The 25,762-nt window shown below is 42.1% G+C and overlaps 1 protein-coding gene and 1 long non-coding RNA gene across 3 annotated transcripts in view; one reads left to right on the top strand and one right to left on the bottom strand.

Moving 5' to 3' along the window:
• The window catches only part of znf704 (zinc finger protein 704), a 67,529-nt gene that overhangs the window by 1,470 nt on the left and 40,297 nt on the right, over positions 1–25,762 (top strand). Inside the window, exon 2 of one of the 2 annotated variants that reach the window (XM_070547383.1) lies at positions 6,610–6,794. In XM_070547383.1, the coding sequence (XP_070403484.1) occupies positions 6,610–6,794 (185 nt within the window). Of the gene's footprint in view, positions 1–6,606; positions 6,795–25,762 lie in introns of both variants that reach the window. The other variant, XM_070547382.1, reaches the window with a different exon arrangement.
• Positions 9,446–10,029, bottom strand: LOC139064246 (uncharacterized). The gene is made up of 3 exons (XR_011517323.1): positions 9,959–10,029; positions 9,682–9,775; positions 9,446–9,561 (listed from the first exon to the last, which is right to left on the bottom strand). It is a non-coding gene; the product is annotated as an uncharacterized lncRNA (long non-coding RNA).

The following is a 25,762-nucleotide window of genomic DNA, read 5'->3' as shown; positions in this document are numbered from 1 at the left end:
TATCATGTGAAGTGCAGCTGAGGCTGAAAGCACAGCCCGGTTGTCGACACAATGGTCAAGTCTTTTTCAGCACGACTCAATTCCCACTGAGGTCGAAAACAAGCCATAAAACCAAGAGGGGGCGGGGTCTGCTGTGTGTGTGTGTGTGTGTGTGTGTGTGTGTGTGTGTGTGTGTATATTCACGTGTGCATCAGTGTTGCATCTAGTGTGCACCAGAGTGTAGTAAAATGTCAACGGGATTTTCCTCGGGTGTGTATTTGGGAGATCTAGGTACTTGGATTTTTTAGTGTGAGGTTTGTTTGTGAGAGCTTTACTCAGTTTGAGCAGTAGCAGCTGTACGGCCAACAAAGAGGGCACCCCCAGGTTGGCAACGGGTGGCATGCTCTAAAGAATCTGGATGCCTGGCACCATGCCTGGTACTACTAATGAATCCCCCCTGTTTTGCAGGATGGGGTGGGGTTTGGAAGCCACTTGTTGACTTGTACAACTATCTGACCCAAACAACGGCAACTTTCTTGTTGCTTAGAAAGAAACATTACTTGTTTTTGTTGCGCTGGCGTTAGGCATTCCTTAAAAGCCAGAATCGGTGGAGCAAAGTTGTTGACAGAGGCCAGTTGACTCTGTTCTGGGTGCCAGACAGGCCACCCCTGGGTGCAGTTGTGGAGACATGGGAGGTGTTTTTAAGAGTTCTGCATAACACACTAAGTGTTTATTAAGATTTTGCTTCCAAACAAGGTGATCAATAAAAAATATTTAGTTGTTTAGTTAGTGCTTTGAAAGCTCGGTTTGTTTTGCCTTCCAAATTAAACAAACTTGTGAACTTCGTGGCAGTTCTTAAAGCAGATTCAAGTAAATGTGGCAGAACAAGGGCAAAACACATTGTTTCTTGATTCAGTTTTAATGATTATTTTTTTAGTTATGGTTTGTGACTACGGGTGTGTATTGGCAACAATCAGGCAATATAATATGCATTATAAAATGGGGGAGGCAATATGATATATTGCTAAACTAAAAGTCAGATGATATTTTGCAATTTTTAGACAGAATTTAGTTGTAAAACTCCAGCTAGACCCCTCCGAGACACATCCAGTGTTATTGTGAGATTTTGTTGTTTCGTCAGAATGAATGGTAGTAAAAAGGGCCGCCACCTAGCAGTCAGAGTTTGAATTGCACCACACACACAAAAAAAAAAAACAGTGAATGTTTGCATATGAATTTTTAACAAAAACTCAGTTCTGTATCATGACTTGAAATATTGCCCTTTTTCACTAATATTTGTCACCAACATCAGTTCTAAATATTCCTCTCAACTTGAAATTTGACATTTTTAAATACATAAACTGTGGTTGACGCTTCATGGTAATCCACCATCTTAAAATACAGTAGCTGTTCAGGCAGGGACGAAATTTTGATTTCAGAAGTGGGGGGGGACACAGCAGGCTTGTGCGGATTTGGGGTGGGGGGTGTTATGTAAAGACCCCTTGACACGTCACGTGCCCATCTCAATAATTTTTCCATCCTCATATATATATATATATATATATATATATATATATATATCAAAGTTAAAAAATGTACAACTCTATTATTATTTTTATTTATTATCATTATTGAAGTGCAGTTTTGGCTGTTGACAATGGATAGGCCATTGTATTTATTGTTTTGGGTCTTTTTTTATTGTTTTTGGTGCAACATTTTCTAACAGGGAGTGAGATTCCTTTTTTATTCAATTTTTGTTTGTTATTTTTATTCATTTAGAAGTTCTGGTTCTGGACATTTCAGTGTTAAATTAAGGTTTATTTGTTGCATTTTAAAGGGTGTACTTGCATTATTATGATATATTAACATTATATTAGTGGTTATTTTGGTCTAGATAATGTTGACAATGATATCGTTTATCATCAACAATTTGTTGGACAATATATCGTCCAGCAAAATTTGTTACATTCCCAGGCCTAGTCAAAAGTATAAAAATTATTTATACATAAACGGTCCCTCCTGAGATCTGGCCGTTTGTTCATTTGCTGTGTTAGAGGACATGCTGAACTAATGTTTTACACATGATCATCACCCTAACATTTGAGTGTATGAAAACATATTAAATGTTTTTCCCTTAAAAGTGTTTAAACAGTTGTTGCATTTCAACACACAAAAAATAAATGGAAAAAATAAGATAAATCTAATGAAAAGTGTACATCTTTGACATTAAGCTTAAAAAAATCTGTTGACGATGATGATACTGTTCATTTTTCAGAGCTTTTTAATGTGAACATATACATTGCAATAGATAAGTTTACAATAAAGTTAAATGATAAAAGTTTTGAAGTTACACTTCTACTACTACTAGTAATAATAATTATGATGATAATAGTAATAATAATAAAACAATAATTATAATAATACGAATAAATTGTGTCTGAGGAGTCAGTTATGTGGAGGAGATGAGTTTGTAAAAGTTAGTTTTGAGTATGTTTGTGAAGGAGGAGGTGAGTCTGAGCTTAATGCAGGGGTGTCACGTCCAACTTACGTTTTGACTTTGAAAGAAGTCTCTTATATCCACTTTTCGTTTTCTTGACATGCTGCCTCCTGGCTGTGCCTAACTACCAAAAACTCACAAATGAACAGTTGTTCAAATGTTATGTAATGGAAGCTGAGCTGAGCTGATATTACACAGCGTCTAGTTGACGATGTGACTCAGTACCGGTGTTCCCTAGCGGCTCCAAACTAGCAAAACAACGTGAGCACGTTCGGACTGTTTCCAACTTGAGTGACAGCAGCAACAGCCAATAATACGTTAGCAAGTATCAGCAGAGCCAATAGATTAGCTTTTGGGCGGGTCTAATAGTAAACCGGTTTCCGTTTCGGTCCTAGTGCTCAACCAAATCCATTTAATGGAGCGTAATATTGTTTTTGGACGGAAAAAAGTGCAGGGGACCAAAACTGCCTTTTGAAAAAGTGGGGGGGACATGTCCCACCCGTCCCCCCCCAAAATTACGTCCCAGTGTTCAGGGACATACGAGCTCCACGTTATGCATTTGGACTGTGACTGTAACCTGACAGAAACAGCAGAGGGCAGCAGTGCGCTCTGGAAGAATGACGTTTGCTAATTCAACTACACGGGTCTCCTTTGGCTGGTAATCTGTGGGAGTTTACGCACAGCATACACATCTTGTCTCCAGTTCTAGCTATGGCTAACAAGCCGCTCGTGACGCCCATCTCCACCACGCCAGCCGTGAGTCACGATTAGCTGGTGGCTAAGTCAGCATTGTTTACTTGATCTCCACAGCATTTTCCCGGCTCACTAACCCTCCTTTACTAGCCGTGGCTAACAAGCAGGCAGTGATTGCTCCATATCCATGAGCTGGTAGAGGCAGCCAGTTTGTTTACATCAAGCGCACCATGATCCAAGTGAAACGGGTGTTGTGGGAAATTATGTTCCCCTAAAATATTCTGTTTCCCTTAGGCAGTCAAGAGCAAATATTTCCAAATTCACAGAAAATAAAATATGAGGACTAAACTACCTTAAATAAAAGATGGTTAAACTGAGTGAGATTACATTCTTTTACATACCTTTCAAAAATGATAATTCAATTCAAGTTTATTTACATAGCGCCAAATCACGACAAGAGTCATCTCAAGGCACTTCACATAGTAAACATTCCAATACCGGTCAGTTCATTAAGCCAATCAGTAAAAAGTTTCCTAGATAAGGAACCCAGCAAATTGCATCAAGTCACAGACTAGTGTCAGTCTTTACAGCAATCCTCATACTAAACAAGCATTTAGCGACAGTGGAGAGGAAAACTCCCTTTTAACTGGGGGTTGGGCGTCGGGCATCGATTGGAACCGGGACCAACTGTTAGTTTTTCCTGGAATCGTTCAAAGTTTTTTATTTCAATTCCTACTATACCGACCGGAAGAGGAATCCGCGGCCGATCTCCGTGAAAAATAAACATCACCTGCAAATTGTGATCAGCACTTTTCAGAGCTGATCACACCAGCTGTCTGTGTGTAGCACCGAGCCCCCCCCCCCCCCGGCGCACAGCAGCCAAATATTAACAAACGCGTCTGCCGAACTTTTACTCTGTGACATAAACTTTAACTCCTGTAGCCAAAACTGTGGCATAGAGGAAACTTGGTAAAATACATCAACACAGTGGATTTACTAGAAGCTTTAGCTTTGGTTCTTTTTAAAACACAGAAAAGTTTTTTTTACCTCGCTAACAATTTCGTTTGCCGACTGCAAAACTTGTTGATGTGTCAGCAAGGTAAAGGACAAAAATGCAGTTAGAAACAAGACACAGTAAGAACATACCAAAGAACCCTATGTCTGGGCGATGCCATATTAATTCCATGTTTCCTTCTACGGAAGCCCATGAGGACTAAATGAATTTACTGATTTATAAAAAAAGGTTACAAAACTTTCGGCATTCTTAAATGCTGTTGTTTTACACATTTACCTCTTCACAAGTGTCGTATGGATCGCGCGCGTGTGTGTGTGTGTGTGTGTGTGACCCGACTCGTGACACTGAGCCACTCCTGTGTGCGTTAGTCAGTTACTTAAGTAAAATGTATTTATTTCCTGTCTGTAACGTGCTTAACTCTTTGTTTTAAAGTAGTTGCTGACTCATCGTTTGAAAACGAGCGTTTTCATTTTGAAGAGAATTTTCCAGTTTTCTGTGATTGATTTGTTTTCAGTCAACACGTACATTTTAAACAGAGTTGCTTGTGAAATGAGTTGTAAAATTACAGCTTTGGACGTCAAACATTTAACATCTAACTTTTAATACAGATGCTGCCAAGCAACAGAGGAAACACGAGTCAACAGACACGATTGGGATCATTTATTATGCCTTTGATCTTTGACCTTTGAACTTCCTCTGAAACTGTTTTTTTTAAATAAAAACGAATATATCCACTCCAGGTTTGATTTAGCCTCAGATTTCAGTGTTTTTGACTCGGATCAAATGAACGAGCGGCTTTGATCAGCTTTCCGTCTCATGTTTAGTGAATTTTGCTTTCTGCTTACATCAGTGCCGTTTCCATGTATTCACATTGCAGAAGTACCGAAACACACTTTAGCCTAAATTAGCCCACATTAGTGTTGTTGCGGACAGTTGTGTGAGTCACTTTGCTTATGCTTTGACATTTCCTTGGAGCGTTTTACCTCTTCATTGCTTCCACTTAGAGACGCAAATTGTTTTCAGCTGCTTATGAGCCTCCCGAGATTATTTATTTTCTTTAAGTGCCACATCAGACACCTCCTGACACTTTGGTTTTGTTGTTTAGCTACAAGCAGAGTGTGAAATTGTATTTTTATAAAGCTGAGTGTCAATTGTATAAAAAAAATTGTTGGTAAAATGTTTTTTAAATGAATATATTTGATATTTACATCTGTTATTTATAACTAGCAGTTGTTTGATTTAGGTTGACTAATAATTGTGTGAATCTAACACTTGTGTACATGAAATGAGATAAGAGATTTTATGCAAAGTTTGTTTTTCTTTTTCTTGAACGTGTTTTTGTTGCTGAAAACCTCATAACGCCAGAATGTCTGCAGGAAGAACAGCCTTGCTTTTCTGTAACTGACCACTTTTCAGCTTTTCAATAGGTTTTGGCAAAGTTATTACTGGCCCAAGAGACTGGAAATGTTTCTAAAACAACCATAGTGTGTCATGTTCTGTGTCCCTTTGTTCCCCAGCCCTCCAGTTCCCACTCCAGGTTCTCCTTTTGTGTTTCATGGCGCCCTCATGTGTCCTTTGTCTGCGTCTTTCCCCATGTGTCTCCTAATGTTTCTCCATCCCTCTCTGGATTCCCTTTTGTGTTCTCTTAGCGCCCTCATGTGTCCTTTGTCTGCATCTCTGTTGTGTGTCTTAAGTTATAGCCACAGCCTCTTGTTCCCCAGTTCATAGTTTGTGTGTCTCAGTGTGTGTATGTGTTTGTGTGAGTTCTTCCCTTAGTCTTTAGGTTTAGTTTTGTGTTTTACATAGTGTTAGGTTTATCTGCCCTCCACTGGTTCTCTTCCCCATCCAGATAATTGTTGTCACCTGCCTTCCCTCCAGCCTCACTCCACACACCTGCTTCCTGTTTCCCTAATTGCTCCTCCCTGTCTATATAAGCCCTCCTTGTCTCTGTGTTCTTGTCGGTCCATTAATGTTTGCTTGTTGTTCTTGTCAGCCTCGTCTCGTTCCTGTTCCTAGCTTCTAGTGATTCCAGTGTTTTCCAGTGTTCCTAGTTCTCTGAAGTTTTTGATTACTCAGTTTAGATTTTTGGATTTTTTGGTTTGGGCTCCCTGCTTCTTGGACTACTCCTAATAAAGGATTTTATTTTCATCATCCACCTCCTGCCTCGTTCATCTGGTTTTCTGCATTTTTGGGTCCTAAAACATCCTACCACATCAAATCCTGACATAGTGTACGCCTTCATTTCAAATGTAAATAGTTATTTTCAATATTTTAGGCGCAAGTTGGATAAAGCCCAGACCCGGCTTAAATAATTTTTGGATTCGGCCCACTTGCTGCCAAACGGTTTGACACGTTCATTCCTCTTGGTTTGAAAACTTGAGTGTACGAGCGTTCCCTTTATCCCGTTTCTATCCCCTTACAGCAGAGCTCCAGTAACGGAGTCCCAGAAGGCCAAAAGGTGGAGGGGGGCTGCCTGAGTTCAGAGGCGGTGGAGGAACCAAGGCTGGCGGACGGCAAGCGTGTTAGCCGGGACCCCGACGCCCGATCAGTGTCTCTGCTGGAGCAGAAACGCAAAGTAGTCTCATCCAGCATCGATGTCCCACATGCCAGGTTAGTTGGTGTGTGTGTGGGTGTGGGTGTGGGTGGGCGGGCGGTGTTTTTGAACATGCCAAATCTCTGAATGTCTGTCTGATTCTCTTCCTAGAGGGGCTTTGGCTCATGTTCATAGACAAAGTTCATGTAGAGTTTATGACATAGATATGTCATCATACAAATAGGCCAGTTTATACAGAAGGGCACTTTTGATCTCATCCTTCAAGCCGTTTTTACAGCCTACTGACAAAGTGTAATCAGACTGGAGCCCCACTTTAAATCTTTTACATATATTCATTCATTCATTCTGCGTCTTAAGTCGCACAACAATGGCATCTTTGTTCTAAAAGAATGCAATGCAAATCCTGTACCAGAGTGCAGTTTGCACCCTCTCTAGATTTTTTATTTCTGGAATAACGCCATAGCCCCTCAGCTCTAGCTGCACAAGCATTTATCCATAATGAAGATTTACAAAGCAAGCCTCGGATGGCTTCCAAAAGTGTAAAAATAGTGCAAGTCAAATCCTACCCGTAACACCGTACAGCAGGAAAGACCGGATTTACCAGATACCAGGTCAGTATAGCCAACTAGTACTAATCTGGCCAAATCTGGCTAAATTTGTAAAGAAAAACTGCAATCCCTTTGATCTTTCATCTGAGCTGTGGTATTTAATCTAGGGATGTCCCGATCAGGTTTTTTTGCCTTCGAGTCCGAGTCATTTGATTTTGAGAATCTGCCGATACCGAGTCCCGATCCAATACTATTGATACATAAAAAAAGAAAGAAAAGTAAGAAACAGTTCCAGAATGTTCCTTATTTTATTTTAATTACCTTTTTATTTTAATTTTTAACAACAGATCACTTCTGTGAGATAGCTTGAACAATCAAGTAATAAATAACGTAAATTCTTCACTTTTGGACATTATTGCAAATATAAAAAGTCTAATATAAAACAGATAGCACTTCAACACAAAATACCTGGCAGGGGGACTATTTTGCCTCGGCCCCCAAAATGCTTAGATACGTCCCTGGGCATGGGACGGAGTTTTGAAGATGATCTGAATTGTATCAACTACATAAATACTACATGCTGATAAATGATTGCTTTATACAGGTACAAACGTGTAGTGGGATAAATCTACCTACATTTTACTTTTCAAGAACTTTGTTTTGTTTTCTTGCTTTTTATTTTCCTGTCTTCCTGTCCTGTCTGGCTCTGATCTTCCTGCATCTCCCAGCCCTCCAGAAAAACTCCGGCCTGCTTCCTTCTTTTTCATCTCACAAGTAACTTTTTAACTAGTAGTTCAAATTGATCTACTGACCACAAAAAAAGCGGAGTGTGCGCCATCCCGCCCGGCAGTGACGAACGCTGCAGCGGGGGCAGCGCGAGCGCTTCCACACGTCATGCTCAAATACAGACGTAACTTATCAGAGAGAAAATGAACGGACACGAATGACTGTGTGCTAATTATATATTTTTTGGTGACACCACTTTGAAACTTAGAAAATGTTACTGTGGCCTAGGGATGGGCGATATGGCTCAAAATTTTTATCACGAAAATTTTAGGTATTTATTACGATAACATGTGTGTATATATATATATATATATAATATACATACATACAGTGATGATTACACAATGGTTCAAATAATGACGAGTTTAAAATGTAAACAGCTTCTGTATTTATTTGTACTTTGTGCATAAACAGTAGCAAAAATAGTACAATAAGCAAAAGAAAAGCATTTCTCCAGTGCCTTCAGTTGTTTCAAAATTACAACAGAGTACCACTGTAAGTGAAACCTGATAACATAATATCCTTGTTAATGTTACCTGATAAAGTATACACTTTTGTGTGAAACAATGTTAATGACATACTGGCTGTGTCTCAATTCAGGGTCTGCATCCTTCGAAGGACCCAGCCCACCCGGCCGACGTGGGCTGCGTCCCCCGTCGGCCGGATAGACCGGATGTTAACGGCTGTGAATTTGGACAGGCCTAGCCTTCATGAACTCCCTCGGCGAACGTTCCGTCGCCTAGCAACCGTGGAACCGCTGGGCAGAAGGGAGAAGGAACTTTAAACGATGGAGCTCGACGTTTTATTTAGCTTTTTAACCCCCAGAAACCCAAATTTAGAAAACAACTGCAAAATCTTTTTTTAACCTTTCACGTGTTGTTCTAGTCCAGATAAACGGGCCTATTTACACATTTTAACAGCCAATAGTGTTGCAGAACTGAACAATAGGACCTATTAGCAATGTAAATGTGGTTTTAAAAAGGAAAAAAGGGGGAAGGTTTATTTTTGTAGACTTAAATCTGATGTTGTAATATTACAACCATGGGTCTCTGGGGGTTAATCATTTCCTTGACCGTTGGAGAGCTAATTCAGAGAAAATACTTTAGACAAGCTGAGCCTGAGCAAAGATGTGATAATAGTTTTTAATATTTTCTAAGGGTCTTCATTTGACCACAACCGATTTATCACCTTTTAAGACTTTAAGACCCAGCGGATACCCTCTAGTAAACAATTCTCCTTTGTAAACAAAAATAAAATTCAAGAGTTTAATGCAGAACTGATTTTATTTAGATATTTCTTTTACATGTACATGTTTAATCTTCCTTAAACATTTTTTTCTAGCAAAGTAAAAAGCTGTCAAAGTTCTTCCTTCTCTCCTGAGCCCTCTGCTGCTCTGCCTCCCTCTGCAGCCTCATGTCCTCCCAGATCAGCTCCAGAAGCTTGTCATCGCTGGCACCTTCCCCTGGATGCCCATTTTCTCCAGAATAGTCTTAACAAACATGTAAGAAAAGAAACAGGAAGAGAAAAGAGGACAACGGGTTATTCCTTTCATGTTTTCGCAGAAAAAATAAACTCAAACGAGTTTTTAAATTATGAGATGTTATTGTACCTCCATGCCACAGCCGCCGAATACTTGGCTCCAGTGATGATGTGGTCCATCTCCGCCCTAAGCTTAATAAATTCCCTGGTTTTCTCTTTTGTTCCTAAAATACAAACTTCTATTAAAATCAGGGGGAAACGTAGCGGGAGAAGTACGACACCGAGCGCGGCCGAACATACGAGCCGAGACCGCAATACAAGCACTTTTACTGTTACATTTCTAACTAAAATAACGTTCATGTATCACAAAAAGTCCTTAACCTAACAGTTTTCAAGTTTATACTGACATTTATATGCGCAATCCTCTCCGACAGCTCCCGCTTCACTGTCCGCCATTGTTTTTAAGTTTTTCTGCCGGCTGGCCCGCAAGGCATCTTGGGAAATGCTAACTATTGAAGGATACACCGGACCCATCCTTCATTCAGGCGAAAAGAAGGCCGCATTCGTCGACCGCATTTGAAGGAGTCTTCGAATTGGGACAGGCCGAGTCGCGGTGCTGTGACGTAACCGGCCGACGAATCCGGCCGACGTAGGATGCAGACCCTGAATTGAGACACAGCCACTGTTAGAATGCTAATATAGTACTTAGGTAGCTAAGCTGTCAACACCTTTTCCCATGGAACATTACATAAAGATAGTGCAAACACTGTACTGAAAAGTAAATATCCCAGCTGTTTTCATTTTACAAAATAATGCAAAATATGACAATAAATAATAACAAATCAATAAATAAAAAGAAATAACAGTGTATTAAACTTTAAACACTGATACACTCTTGTAAAATGTAGAAATGAGGCTGACACGAACATGTCTGAAGTGCAACTTGTATAACACACATACTAGTGTGATTTGGTAGCTTTTAAGAGAGAACAGGGCTCACACCTTCAGATTTCTGGTCAAGAAGACAGTAACTGGGTTCAGAAGAGACCTTTGGCATGTCACTACATTTCCAGCAGCGCTGAACACCCTCTCTGGGGGTGTACGTACTAGTGGCAGGGATGGACAAGTACTTTTTGGCTAGACGACTGATGTTAGGGAAGTTCACCTCATGTACCTTCCACCACGCAAGGGGATTGCTTTCACCATCTGCAAGTGGCCCATGCAGGTGGCTGTTTAATTCAGCCTCAGTTTTCTCTGCGTCATCGGCCGATGTACGGCTCAGTCGCTCTGCTACTCCACATATCGGCAGTTGAAGCATAACAATCCACTTTAGACAGCAACGTTTTTATCCTACCGCGGCACTCTTCATACAACTCTGGCAGGGCTGTTTTGGAAAAGTATTTCCGCGTGGGCATGTTGTATCTTGGTTCCAGTTAATGAGTCATTCGCTCAAATCCTTCTTTTTCCACCATTTGGAACGGCAACACATCTTTCGTCAAACAAAACGCCACTGCGTCCGTCAGTTCATTCCATCGTTTACTTTTCTTATCGTAAGGGACGGCATTAGCAAAAGTGCTGGTAATTTTCATCTGCGTGGAGGTTGTCTTACTCCGCCTCGGTCCACTCGTAGTCGATGCCTCCTTTGCCTCACGTATCTTGAGACTTTCCTCGTACACCGGTTTGTGTTTGAGGTGGTGGAACAAGTTGGATGTGTTTCCATCCTTCGTAGCCACAGTTTTTCTGCAAACTTTGCATAACACCGTAGTCTGCTCCTCATCTGCTTTTAGGTAACCAAAAAAGTTCCAAATTGCTGAGGTAGCTCCTCTCTTTTTAACAAGCTACTCCTCAGCGTCGCCTCTGCCTTCCACCATGCTTGTTTTCACTCTGCTCGTGAACCAGGCGCGCACAAAACTACGTCATCAATGGGACTTATCGTTATTATCGTGAAAAGTCAAAATTTTATTGTGAGGAGAATTTTCAATGGTTTATCGCAAACGACAAGATATCGCCCATCCCTACTGTGGCCGTGTGCAGAACGCAGCAGGAGTTCATGAATAATCAGCGGTCTGTCTGCCGCTCTGCATCTCTGCTCAAAAGAATCCGCTACTGAGTTCATATAAATAATATAATAAAGGTAGAAACTGGATCTTTTTTGGGCTCCTTCTGGGTGTGTAAGTTAAGGGCATCAGGGGAGCCTGACAACCTTTACGGAGAACCAAGTTGCTCTCCTGTAATATGAACCCAGTATCCAAGTTCGGATCGGGGCTTGGATCGGGAAGTAAAGTCTGAGTCCCAATCGAGTCTGAAACCACGTGATCGGGGCCGATTTCCGTTGATGTGATCGGATCGGGACATCCCTAATATGATCCATCTGATCCTATGTAGCACAAACCCAGATACGACTGGAAACCATCATAATGTAATGTTACATTAGCTGACCCTTCACTCACTTATAGGACACCCCCCCACACACACATTATTAGTTTCATATGGCCTGTGTAGTTCATGGGAAAAACCACCTCACAACGGGGCGATTAAACATTCATAGCCAACAGTGGATATGAATAAAGTACTTTATATGAAGAAGCAACATATTCTCAGCGGTAAATGTGAATTATTAGCACATCCTAAAGCAGTTGAATGCTATTAAGCACTCTTTGTTTTGTTGTGGCTGGAAGGGTTTGTTTGACTTCATCCTCACCTTTTAAATTTGCTTATCTGCTCATTGTTTTCGTTCGGCCTCATCCCCCATTAAAAAGAAAAGTCTTGTTTTTAATTTTAATCACTCAAATAGATTGGACAGAAGTTTCACATCTGTCTCACGATAATTCCCTCCCTGGAAAAATATTGATGATCATAGTGAGATGGTTTATTGATCATCTCAGTTCTCTACCCAACAAGTCCATTTTAAGACAATAAACCAACTAATTTATCCTTCTAATGAGACCAGCGCCATCACGGCCAGGTAGAATGTCCTATAAATTATGATTTTTATCCACACCCACAGTAATCTTCAAACTAATGATGGAAAGAAACCACAACCTTCAAAGATACTTCAGAATATAGGTGCGCCGCTTCTCAAAATCAAGCTTTTTTCAAATTATTATTTAACAGTTTAAAAAAATACCAATGAAAACCAAAAATGCTTAGAGTTGGGGATGTAAATTAACCAGTTAATTGTCGTTAATGTTGCAACCGGGTAAAGTAGTTTTGCCCGCTTATCTGCTTCAAGTCCTTCTGCTGAGTTGGGGTGTAATATATTTTGTGCCACTAGAGGGTGCAAGAACTTATCCTCCAGAATGCACTCATACGCTCGTAATATGTGTAATTGGTGCCAGACGGTCCGTGGTGCAACAAGTTCCGAGTCTGGCGGACATTTCAGCAAGATAATTATTTTGTGTGTCTGCGTCACACAAAAAAAATATCAAAGCCAGGCATTAATAAGTGTATGCTTCTACAACGTGCGCTCACAATTATCCTGTTTTGATTGTCACCATGCGTGTACATTACTGGGTAGAGAAATCCCATTTTGGAAATGGCGTTGGCTTTATAGTCAGATTTTAACACTTGAGGAATTTAGGTGTTTTTGACCAATCGGTGTCTCTTGAAGGCCACTCAAAAACGCTTGTCCAAAACAGTTTTCATCATTTGAGAAATATCTCCAAATTGTGACGCGACGGTTGGTGTTTAAGCTTGAATGTGGAATGGTTAACCATGCCTTTATCTCCTCCCGTCTAGATTACTGTAACACACCTTTCACATGTTTTAACAAAAAAGCTCTTGACCACCTTCAGTTGGTCCAGAACTCTGCAGCGAGGCTCCTAACTGGAGCAAACAGAAGAGCTCACATCACTCAAATCAAATCAAAGATACTTTAGTAATCCCAGAGGGAAATTAGAGTTTCAGTACACACAATTCAGAGATCAGACATACATGGGCAAGACACATGACAAGAATTGGTGACTGTGGTCATTCGCAACCCTTAGTCGCGCTACCTTAATAGAGATAAGAGGGTTACATGAGGATTGGTTCAGGTGGAGGGGAAAAAAGGCACTTCAGAGTTACCCTCCACCGGGAGGGCAGCTTTGCTCTGCAAAAAAACACCTCAGACAGATATGCAACAGACTTCAGACAACACAACATAAGTGTCCATTAGGTGGGGTGGTGGGTTGGGACTATCCCCACTTCAGTTCCTGCTAAGCAGCGCATGCCACCTCAGTGTGGATGGGGGAGGAGCATTGAGGGTTGGAGGGTTGCAGGGACCCTGGAACGATTCAGAGGCCTTCCCGCAGTCCCGCCCAGGCTGGGAAAGGAGACAGAAGTGAGTTGCCATAGCGATGACACATTCCACATATCTTCTGAGGGGGGAGTTTTCGTTGGAGCCTTGCAGGCTCAAGGGCGCCAGATTCCGATTAGAAATTGTTTTGGGGCCAGACAAGAGATAATTTCCTCTCTGTCTTACAGTTCCTTGGTCCTCGACCTCTCAAAATCCCAATAATGGACATTAAACTATCCCAGTCCGTGCCGATTCGTCCACTCTCTCCTTGATGGCATCCATCTTTTGTGCCAATGAATGAATCTCGGCCAAAGTTCCAAGCTTACGATTCATCTCGACAATTATGTGAGTCTGTGAATTCACAGCGCGATGCAATCCATCTCTGAGCTCAGGGATCAGGCCAATATTCCTCGACAACTCGTTAATTTTCTGGTAAGCCAGGTAGCCTCCAAGGCCAGTGAGCAGGAAACCTGACACCAACACCACGAATATCCACACATCTTCAGAGTCCTCCACAGACAGCTGAGATAAACAAATCAAGTTCCACTGTTTCCAGGAGTCCATGATGTGTCCAACTGGGTCTGTCCCGGAGGGGCATCCGGGAGCCCCTTCTCCCATTCTCCTCGTTGAAAAAATTTTATCAATCGCGTTGAGTGACCAACTGACGAGATCCATTTTAGTGATTGCAGTTTCCAGACAAAATGCAGAAGCAGCCGTGCACCCAGCACACAGAGACAGACAAAGGGCCTTGAGGATAAGATATAGAGGAGAGGAGGAAAAAAGCGTCTGCACCCTCCAAGAGCCGGAAGAAGAAAAAGACTCCTGTTCGGATGTCTCTGCACTGGTTACCCAGTAACTTTAGAGTTAATTTCAGAATCCTGATGATAACTTTCAGGGCCCTTCCCTATATTACGGAGCAGTTAAAGCCTCTTGCTCCAACCCGGGACCTTTAAAGCAGCTGAAGACCCTTTTATTTAACGTTGCTTTTACTTTTTGTTTTTTCATCTGTACAATTGACTTCTGACTTAAGCTTGACTCTCCCACTGCTTCTAAATCTAAATCTAAATTTAACTATTCTTCATCTTTATTTCATGATATTTTGTTGTTTTTTTAATGATAATTTTACAACTTCATGACTTGTTTTGTTTGTGAAGCATTTTGTGATTTTTCTTATTGTGATGAGTGCCAAATCAATACTTTATTTCAATACTTTACTTTCTTACTTTGAGTCCCTCTCAGCTTCTACTTGACTTTTTATTTTATCTTTTTTGGGTTAAAATTCTTCCAAAGTTTGGACACTAACAAGTTTTTCTTGTGTAGCCTTTTGATGAAATTCTAACTGTAGACCTGAAGTGTACTTTTCTATGTTCCTAAGCCAGATCCTACAAACCCAACAATCTATTGTGCCTGTCAAGTGCTAAATGAAAGCCACTGCAAAAATCGGACTTCTAAGAAAATCCATTTTCAACCCAAATTACTGAGAGCGCTTGCACAATCAAGAGCATAAAAAAGTCTATTGTTCCTACAACTCTGGTGCAGCTAGGGCTCAGAGCTCTTTTCTTAGCCATTCCTGTGGTGACCTCTTCAACGCACAGCGCCATTATTGCCTCAAGATTAAGATCCATGGCCCTCATCCTCTACACACCTGCGACAGATTTTCTGCTCTGCTTGTTGCAAGGGGAGAAACGGTTTCCCCTGACCGCAAAGTAACGTCAGGGGTGGACATTAACTTCAAAACCAACCGGCCAGCCGGGCCGGTACCTCTGAATATTTACCGGCCCCACCAAGAATCTACCGGCCCCACTGGTCAGCTGCCAAAACGAGTCAAAATAAAAACGGAACCGTTTTAAATGTAATAAACCTTTATTTTGTACACATTCACAAACATAATAACGTATTCAAGTTTGAATTTGTTTGTCCCCTCAACAAAACACGATTTTGTCGTCGCATACTTCCGGCATACAACGCAGTACATCACCAACTCCGCTTTGCTGTATTCGAGCCATTGGCTGTGTTCGAGATGAGCCAGTTCTGCGCAGGTTAGACCAGCGGTGATCGGCGAGCAGTGCATGCCGGTTAGATTTGTGTCCGAATTGACGCCGACTTGCTCTGACGTCATGCCTACGTAGGCAACGATATCCTCGTGAGATCAAGGCGGCCGCAGATTTTGGAGCAAGGCGCTGCAGTTGCTCTCCCTCGGCTGCAAAACCTAGAGGATGACGGAAACGCCTGGCTCTCACCTGATCTAAGATCTGATTGGTTCATATTTTGATCCAAACATCCGGTGGTAGAACATGAAATGTTAGTTGGTCACATGTATTCTGTAAATCATGTAATGCTGATAATAACAACAATATAGGCCATAAAGAGAAATGTGTTTTGTTTTCTTTTGTCACGTTTCCTATGAACACACTGAACCTACAGCTGCTAACCTTTACTTATTATTACAGTCATGTCTTCATATACAGTATATGATATCCACAAGCATGTGAGGATGTGTTTCAGCTGCTAACAGGCACCAGAATTAAAATTGAAAATTGAACAAGTGTGAATGCTAACGCGATATCTTCATCCATTGTCACCCCCGAGCTACACATGTAGGAAAATCCAAGAGATTCAACTGGCAGAAACAACTGGTTCACACCATAGTCTCTCTCTCTCTCTCTCTCTCTCTCTCTCTCTCTCTCTCTCTCTCTCTCTCTCTCTCTCTCTCTCTCTCTCTCTCTCTCTCCTCTCTCCTCTCCCTCTCTTTCCTCTCCCTCTCTCTCCTCTCTCCCTCTCTCTCCTCTCTCTCTCTCCTCTCTCTCTCTCTCTCTCTCTCTCTCTCTCTCTCCTCTCCCTCTCTTTCCTCTCCCTCTCTCTCCTCTCTCTCTCTCTCTCTCCTCTCCTCTCCCTCTCCCTCTCTCTCCACTCACTCACTCACTCACTCACTCACTCACTCACTCACACGTAGAGGAAAAGAGCTGAGGAAATTGAGGACACCAGGTAATTAAAAGAAAATCCACAGCAGAGCCGAGGCGCGCCTCGAATGGGGCGCGTCTGATTTGAACTGAGGAGCGGCGAGCAGCGGCCGGACTTCGTGAGCGATTCGCTTCGGGCGCTTCCGCGGCCGGTGTGTCCCCGGCGAAACGCCGTCTTTCAGCCACTCCCCCTGCTGCTTCCGTCTGCTCTCGTATGTTTTCCAGGCGAGGCGCTGCTCAACTCGAACACGGCCATTCTCTGCGCCTCCCGTCTTCTTTAAATCGCCAAGAATCATTCCACCTACGCACACGCTTCTCTGCTTCATACCGTTTCGAACTGTCTCGCTTCTCCTCACCAGTTTTAAAGCGTTTTGCCGGAGATTTCATCAAGAAACCCAATCCCTGGTGGCGCGATCTTCCTGCGTGCTTTTGTGTTTCTAGCGTGGTTCCACTTCGTCTTTAATAGTGACTTATAGTTCACGTGACTATAAATAATCGTGCAGTACGTGCACGAATCGTACAAGTGCAGTAGGTGGCTAGAGGCGCGCAGGTTCACGCGCGCGAAACGAAAACGGCAGCTTCCTACAGGGCGGGGCCATGATGTAGGCGAAAGCCGGTGTGTAAATGACAAATAAGGCTTGGGCGCCACCTGGGCGGTAAGTCGTCAAGTATTTACCGCCCGACGAGAAAATTTAGCGCCATTGGCGCTCGGGCGCTTTAACGGTCCACCCCTGAACGTTGATCCGTAATGGAGACGAGACAAAGGGAAACGGTGAAAAGAAGTTTAGGAACAATAAAGAAAGTGAAGAAACGTACATATATTTGATGTAAGAGGGTTTGGGATAGAAAAGAGAGAGATTGTGAGTAGGGCTGGGGGTAAACGATTATTTTTAAAACGATTATTCTGACGATTATTTTATCGAATAGTCGACTATTCTAATGACTATTTAGAAAATTAATCTAATGATTATTTTTCTATTGCACAATTAACAAAAACCAGAAAATCTCAAATAAATTCCTCAAAAAAATTGATAAATTCTTACTGTAAGAGAATAAACACTACAGGCCTTCCATTTTGTATAACACTGCGTTTATTGTGTTGGTTGGTTATGTTCTGGTGACGTGTAGAACTTGGGAGTGCAGGCTGCTGCCTGAGAGGTGGTAGAAGATGGAGTGTCTCCATGCTGCTTTGTTTTGGTCACTTATGTGCGTGAGGCGAGTGGTGTTACGGGTTAAACCAAACTCAGGTGATATTTTACACCAAACCGAAAACCCACAACACTCTAAATGTAATAAAAGGGAGATCTACACCACAAAAAAGATGAACTCTAAACCAAAACGTAACAGCTTATCCCAACGCAAGAAGCTGTTAGCGAAGATGCTAACAGTAGCTTTACCAACATTAAGTTCAAGTTACCAAGTTTAAATAAACCAAAAACACCCAGCAGCAAACAGACCAGCACGGAGGAGAGACTGCTACCACCAAAACAGCTCTCCTCATGTCTGAAAGAAGCTCCTTAATGAAGGGAGAAGCGCTCCCGGTGATTTTCTACATCTGCGACAGAGACGGAGCAGCGCACATCTGACCCCGGAAGTTGTTGTCCGTTGCCGGGAGACAAAGGGGCAAAACAGGAAAATAATCTAGTAGTGGACGGACGTTGTTCCGGGTCTTCGGTATTTGGCGGAGATGTTAGTGAAGGCGGAGAAGAGGGAGAACTAGAGGAAAAACAGGCAGATTCCTCCTCTATTTACAAACTCCTGGGGATGCAACAAGTGGGCGCGGTGCGTCGACTTCCGGATCTGATGTCGACAAATTTTTAGAATCGAGCCGTCGACTTCGTCGAGGCTTCGCTACAGCCCTAATTGTGAGTGAGTAGTTGTGAAGACGACAGCAAAAGAGGAAAAAAAATGCTTAATACTTTTTCCAGAGGCAACTCTCTTGAGAAGTCTGGCCCTGAGACTGTTAATTGCACTGCCGGTAGAGCTGCAACTAGTGACTATTTTAATAGTCTTCTAGTCATCGACTATTGAAACGATTAAAGTTAAAGTCCCATTAGTTGTCACACACACTGATGTGTGTGCAAAATTTTTTCTGCGCATTTGACCCATCCCCTGGGGGAGCGGTGAGCTGCAGACACGGCCACGCTGGAACCATTTGGTGGTTTAACCCCCCAATCCAACCCCCTTAATGCTGAGTGTCAAGCAGGGAGGCATTGGGTCCCATTTTTTCAAAGTCTTTGGTATGACCCGACCAGGAATCGAACCCTGATCTCCCAGTCTCAGGACGGACACTCTACCACTAGGCCCTACCACACACTACCATTAGTCGACTAATCGGATAATTATTACATTTTACTGAAATTTGGCATGACATTGCTTTAATTATGTGAAAAATGATAATAAACACAAGAAAAATGGGTACTTCAATGGAAAATGCATGTTTTATTGAACTTTGCTGCTGATAGGCCAATTCATACTAACGGTAAATAAAAATGCCCTGTCTAACACCAATTAGGCACAGTGCTCAGTCAGTAGACATAATGCATAAATAAAATTAAAATACTTTTGTCAGGCACAGTCGGGCATAACATTAAATCTCTTGCTTTAAAAGCAAAAATACGTTAAAAAAAATACACATCCAAAACAAAACGTATTGGCTTTTGTGTTATTTAAATCTTACCGAGGTGAGTCAGACTCTGTTTCATTCAACTGTCGACGGGCTTTCTCTTTAAGTGTTCATGCATCACCGAGGTGCTGCCGTGATACGCGAGGACTGCTTCGCAAATAATGCAGGTCATCTTTTTATTCGCCGAATCCAGGCTAGAATGCTCCCAAACTTTAGATGTTTTGGTACGCGTAGCTGCTGTGTTGGACGCATCGACATATAAATACTGGACAATTCATTTCCATAGGCTCCAATAACACGTTTTTGAGGCCAAATGGGAGGTGGCCACCACCGCCATTTTGACCGTGTCACAGGTTCCGTCAAGCCCAGACAATTCCACAAAAGGGAAAAGAGGTGGAGCTGAGGGTGGGGCTGTAAGGCTGGGATCAACTGACAACACCCGGTCGAACTAGCTACAAGCTAACCTGAAGCTAATGCGGAGGTGGGAGCTAAGCTAACGGAGGTAGCAACCTAGCTACAACCGGAGTTAACTGTGCACAACACCAGACCTTCTGAGTCAGAGATACGCCGGGCTGACCGCTAGGTAAAACCAGGTGGAACACAGAGGTCTCTGAGACCTCCACAAGCCGGCAGCCGCACAGCAGACAAGCGCCGCTGCGATCTGAGATGCGCAGAGCTGCCGCTGGGGAGAACCGGGTGGAAAGGTTTCCATCCCAGAGCTCCACAAGCTGGCAGCCCGCGCAGCAGACAGAAGCCGCGATCAGACAGAGATGCGCCGAGCTGCGGGGAGGGGAGAGCGGGTGGAAAACATCAGTCTACCGAGAGCTCCACAAGCCAATAGTCGGAACCCAGCTCCACCAACATGTTATATTTCAACCCATTTTCTAAAGTGCAGCATTATGTTAAACGCACTGGGTTTTACCCTATTACATTTAAATTTCATGGTTAAACAGTACATGTTAAAATCTAAGCTCAGCTCGGCAGTGACCTAAAATACAAAAATATAATTTTACTTACCGAAAAAAATGAAGTGGAGACTTCTTGGATGCTCTATTAGTGCAATTAATGCCACAGAAAGTCATTTTGTCCAACAATTGCACAAATAATATCCAAAAAAGAATACACACAAACACAGAGACTCAAAATCCTGGAACAGTTTCCAAGCCAGACCGAGGCTCTACTGAGGCCTTTCCCCGGAGCTATCTCTGTGGTCACGTGGGTCTGATGCTCATTAATTATACAGAATTTTAGGCTTTTAATACACTTAACCAGAAGAGTGAGAAAAAAATTCACCCCCCTCTAGTTGTCATGAGTGTAAACTAGATCATTTAAACCAAAAACATGTTTTGGTACCAGGCTGTAAACATGTTTATTTCTGCTGTGAAATTGGTATTTTTAACATGGGAGTCAATGAGGATTTGCTCGCTTCTGACACCAGCCCCTAGTGGATGAGGGTGGAACTGCAATTTTTGGTACTTCCGGGTTGGGCTCAATTTTTGAGCCGCATTGTGGGGACTTGGTTGGACGCTGCCATTTCTGTTAGTTGGCGCTCAACAGAGAAGCTATTGCGCATGTGCGACTCTCTGCAGAGACTGTAATGAAGTGAGATGCCTCACTCAGTCGGAAAAAACACGTCTGGTGACGACGTCGACAATGACATTCATTGTCGACTATTTCTATCGCCGATATTTGTCGAAGTCGACGAATCGTTGCAGCCCTAACTGCTGGTGATTTTTACCTAGAAAATGTCTGGCTACCAGTCTGGGCTTCCTATCGCAACAAGAGCCACCAACAGACCTGGTTTCTCATTCACAGTGCTCCCAATAAGAACAGAAACAATCAAAGAAGCTGCTTTTTCAATCAGAAACATTTCTAAATATTTCTTATTTTGAAATAGAAAGAAGCTACAGTCATATAGCTGCTTTTATAGCACACATTTTACACCAGTAGGAGAAGTCATCCAAAGCAGCTGAGCAGAAAGGCTGGTAAACATGTCTAAAAATCTCACCAGATCAGTTTTTAATGTTCTCTAAAAAGTGTTAAGAATACACGTAAATGAAACAAACCTATGAGGCTGATAAACCTATAGTAGTTTTAGAGGACAAAATACAACATGGCTGCTTGTTGATGTCATCTCGGAGTTTCTGTCTGCAGGACAAATGCTACTGGAGATAAGCACCTGAAAGTGAGCCGTTCCTTAAGGAGTTTCTAGAGTCCCTAGAATAGTTCGAACTGAAAGTTCTTTTAAATATGTGTTTACTTCATGTTTGTTGTGCGTTCTGCTGTGTCTGCTGACGTTGGCTCGTCCGCGTACTGTTGGGTTGTAGTCTGAGCCAGCTGCTGGTCCCACTCTTTCCCTCGTGAGTTCATGTTTTTTCTCTCTTTGCAGGAAACGGTCAATTGTAACAAAAGCTGGAGCAGAATGGTAGAAATGAATGGCTTGCCTTTTGACAAATGGCCTTTTGCAGACTAATTGCAAGCAGGGGAAAGTGAAGGATAACCTTAGCTGAATGAAAACCAAAAGCACCAGATCTGAGGGTTTAAAATGACCAGACTCTGTAATTAGTTCTCTGTTTCTTTTATGAACTTAAGTTACTCATTTTAGTCGTCTCACATTCTTCTTCACTATAGTGATTTCTTTCATATACAGTAAAGTTTCAGTATATTTCACACATTTCTCACTACATCAGAGTACTATTTCTTATACTTGTAAGCTGATAACAAGGAGTCTTGTGGGAGTTTGGTTTTAAAGCCAACTTTGATGCCAAAACCAAGTAATTTGTTAGATTTGCTTCTATTCTTCAGCGCATTTGCAGATCAACCAGTTCAGTGTGACGAGCCAACCATGTGCTTCAGTTTTGTTGCGTGGTGCAAAAGCCAACTCAGAAATGGAGCGAGGCCAGTTACAAAAAGGCGCCTAGGGGGACTGTCAAATTATTGTTTGTCTTCTGATAAAGTGCTAGTCTAGTAATGTGCTTGTTTTTCCTTCTGCTCGTGGTTTTGGTTGGATCTGTGGCTATCTCCTACCTTTTGGACCACTGCTGTAACTCTTTTGTTTGTTTGTGGTGGAGGAGGGTGTTTGGAAATAAAAAAAAAAAGAAATGGGCGGTGGATGGGTTGTGTGCAAGAAAACACAGGGTCTTCCAAAGAGTGCGTGGCAGAGAAAGTGAAGGAAAGAGTAAGAGTGATGCTCGTTGATTGCCAAAGAAAACAATTTTTCCTGGTTTGGGTGCCAGTGGGTTTGAGAAACCATGAGATTAGCATCTGAAAAGACTCCAGTCTTTACTTATGTTTTCTTATTCTCACTCGCTTTATTTCAGTCCGTTTTTATCTAAGATGTAATATTTTTTACACCACAACATTCTGAGTGTGTGCTGGTAATGAGAACATCTGATTGGGTTAACGACACACATTATGTCGTAAAGATAACAAAAATGTTGATGGTGATGCTAATGCTACTGTCACAGTCGCTGTTGGATGAGAGGAAAACAACAAAGAAGACTGTCAGACCGGGATGTACTGGGAATATCCAGACCTTCATTGAATGCCAGGTAGATCCATAGCTTGTCTATTGAGTTATCCCAGGGTAAACACCTTTGGTCCTGGAGAGCCACTATTCAGTCTATTTTTGTTGTTTCCCTGCTTTAGCACACCTCATTTTAACCAGCAGGTGATTAACAGGCTTCTGCAGAGCCTGTTGACCTGCTTAACAGGTGAGTCAACTGTATTGGAGCATGGAAACAACTAAAACATGCCAGATAGCAGTTCTCCAGGGTTGCTTTCCCCAGAGTTATCTGGATATCAAAGTTTGTGTCAGACACAAGGCCCATGGGCCAGATGTGGCCCGTGGAGCGTTTTTATGTGGCCCGCGAGGTAAATACGAAAAATATATCAAAACTGACCCACTGGCCGATTTTACCGCAAAGACTACAACTCCCAGCGCGGAGCAGAAGCGCCCCCTCCTTTGTGTTTTTTCGAACGTCTGCTGCCGGTGACGGTGTCTGCAGCTCCGCTGTCTCGGACAAACTAAACACTCCTCTCACTCAGCGCCGAGTTTACTCAGCTATTTTCCGACGTTGAAGCCCAGAAACGGAGATTTTAACCGCTCAGTAATGTGTTCACGACTGAAAGAGAAAGTTTTCCAGCCATCTTCCAGGTAGAGCTGATTTAACTCCAGCGAGCAGCGACACACTCAAATCAGCATGACTCTGTGGCTGCTGTAGTTTTTATTTTTCCTCCCTTACACACAACAACGTGGTCCAGCTGCTCCCCTATGTGAGCACCTGTTGTCATCTAATGTTGTCATTATTATGATGAAGATGAACAAAACAACAGGAGTCTCCTCCTCAGCTCAGATCAACCCCATGATGCAGGTATCTGGCTGGAACAGGTGAGCATCACAGTAAACCAGTGGAGCAAACTGAGCTTTAAATGTTTAGGTTTTATGCTCTTTTTCTGCTCCAAAACATGAAAGTTAACAGGTGAGATGTTGCATTTTCATTTAAGATAAAATGATATTTTATTTTGTTGTTGGCCCGTGAGAAAAGATTTAACCTACAGTAAACAGGAAGTGGAAAGGCTGCAGATAGATGAATAGAATAGAAAATCCCTTTACTGTTCCTCAGTGGGGAAAGCTAGACGTCACAGCAGCGATGACACGTATTACAGGAGAAAAAAGGAATAAAAAAATAAGAAAAATGAATAAACAAGAAAACATAAATCCTGAATAGATTTTAAAAATGCTGAATATACCACAAGTAATGAATACCACTGATGAGTTTTATTAAAAACTGACTTGCTCGTGTGTAATTTGGTTATTCCACATTCAGTGTTAATGCAAAAATAAGTTTGTTTACAAATTAAAAGGTTCAAAATTGCATACATGTCGATAAAGAAAATGTGCAAATTTGCCGTCACTTTTTCAAAAAATATTAAGTTTGGCCCGCGACTCCGTCCCAGAGTTTCATTTCAGCCCAGTTTGACACCCCTGGGTTAGATGTCATACAGAGGCTCAAAGAACAGTTTTTTATTGTAAATAAGTTGTTGTAGGACCTTCGACTTCCTCTGATGAGCACCACAGCTGGTTTGTTCAAAGCTACAGAAGCACTTAAGATGGTGTTGAAGCTGTGATATGTGGTATTCATTGATCTGTTCCTCCCTGCTGCTGAAGGAGCTTTTGTTTTAGTCCTCGCTGATTAATTAAAGGGAAATTCTCCCACTCTTCAACATTGAGTCAGTCCTCGTACTCGTTCAGAAGGCTCCCAAGATATAACCAGCTGTTAGTCTGTTGGACTGAGTTTAAATTAATATGCAAATGAAGAACTTAAATGAAAGAGCCTCAATATGTTAATTGAAATGGGAAAGTGGTTAACCAAAGCTCAGTAACTAAATTCACTTTATTTATTTATTTATTTTTTAACCAAAGCTGTGGCCCTTGGTGGGTAATCCGTGATTCTCCTTAAAGCCAAAGATCTACCTGCAAGGTCACTATCATCCACCTGAGTTATTTAACATAGATGGACCCTCTGGACAGTATTTTATGTGCCTAATGTGTACTCTTCAATCAATTACTCTAGACACTTTAGATGTCCGCTGCTGATGACTTGAAGCAGAAAGTCCAGCATTTATTTTAAATCTATCAACAGTTGTTGGTGTTGTAATTAAACATCACAGCTGGAGTCGGAACTGCTGTAACGGCAACAAAACTACATACGGCGGTGACGTTTAAATCAACAGATTCATTATAATAAATGCCACAAACATGCAGATTTGTCATGCATTAGTGTTGTTGTATATCAGGCAGTTACGTTTAAGGGTTTATCTAAAATTCATGACTCAAAGCTCATCTTTGTGTGTCAGCTGGATCCGTTGGTCCTCTGATGTTTCACGCTAATCCATAGTCCCAGGCTTTAATGGACCGACAGACGCGAGTGCTGCAGGAAAAGCCAAGCTCTAATTGATTCCATTGATTGATGTGCATTATGGTCATCTACAGCGCGTACAAGGTGGTACTAATTAGCGACAATGTCAAGTGCCTTGCATTGTTCCCAAACTGGTCACTAATGAGGAGATGAAGCAACGTTCTTCACAAAATTTCCATTCTAATAAAAAGGTTTATCCAGACTAGTTAATTATATCATCAGCAGCTCACGCTAGTTAGTGTCAGAGGACTTTAGAGGAGCCATCCAACACCTGACTTAGACATGTTTAGGTTTTTTATGTGTTCTAAACATTATCATAATGCCTTCCAGGGTTCTACAACCCCCCAAGGCGCATTACAACACAACCAGGCATTCACCCATTCACACGCAAACACCTACAGGCTGATTGTGATGAGCTACAATGAAGC

This window comes from Nothobranchius furzeri, chromosome 19, assembly GCF_043380555.1.
Source record: "Nothobranchius furzeri strain GRZ-AD chromosome 19, NfurGRZ-RIMD1, whole genome shotgun sequence".
Taxonomy (NCBI): domain Eukaryota; kingdom Metazoa; phylum Chordata; class Actinopteri; order Cyprinodontiformes; family Nothobranchiidae; genus Nothobranchius; species Nothobranchius furzeri.
This window is presented reverse-complemented; position numbering and strand designations above follow the sequence as displayed.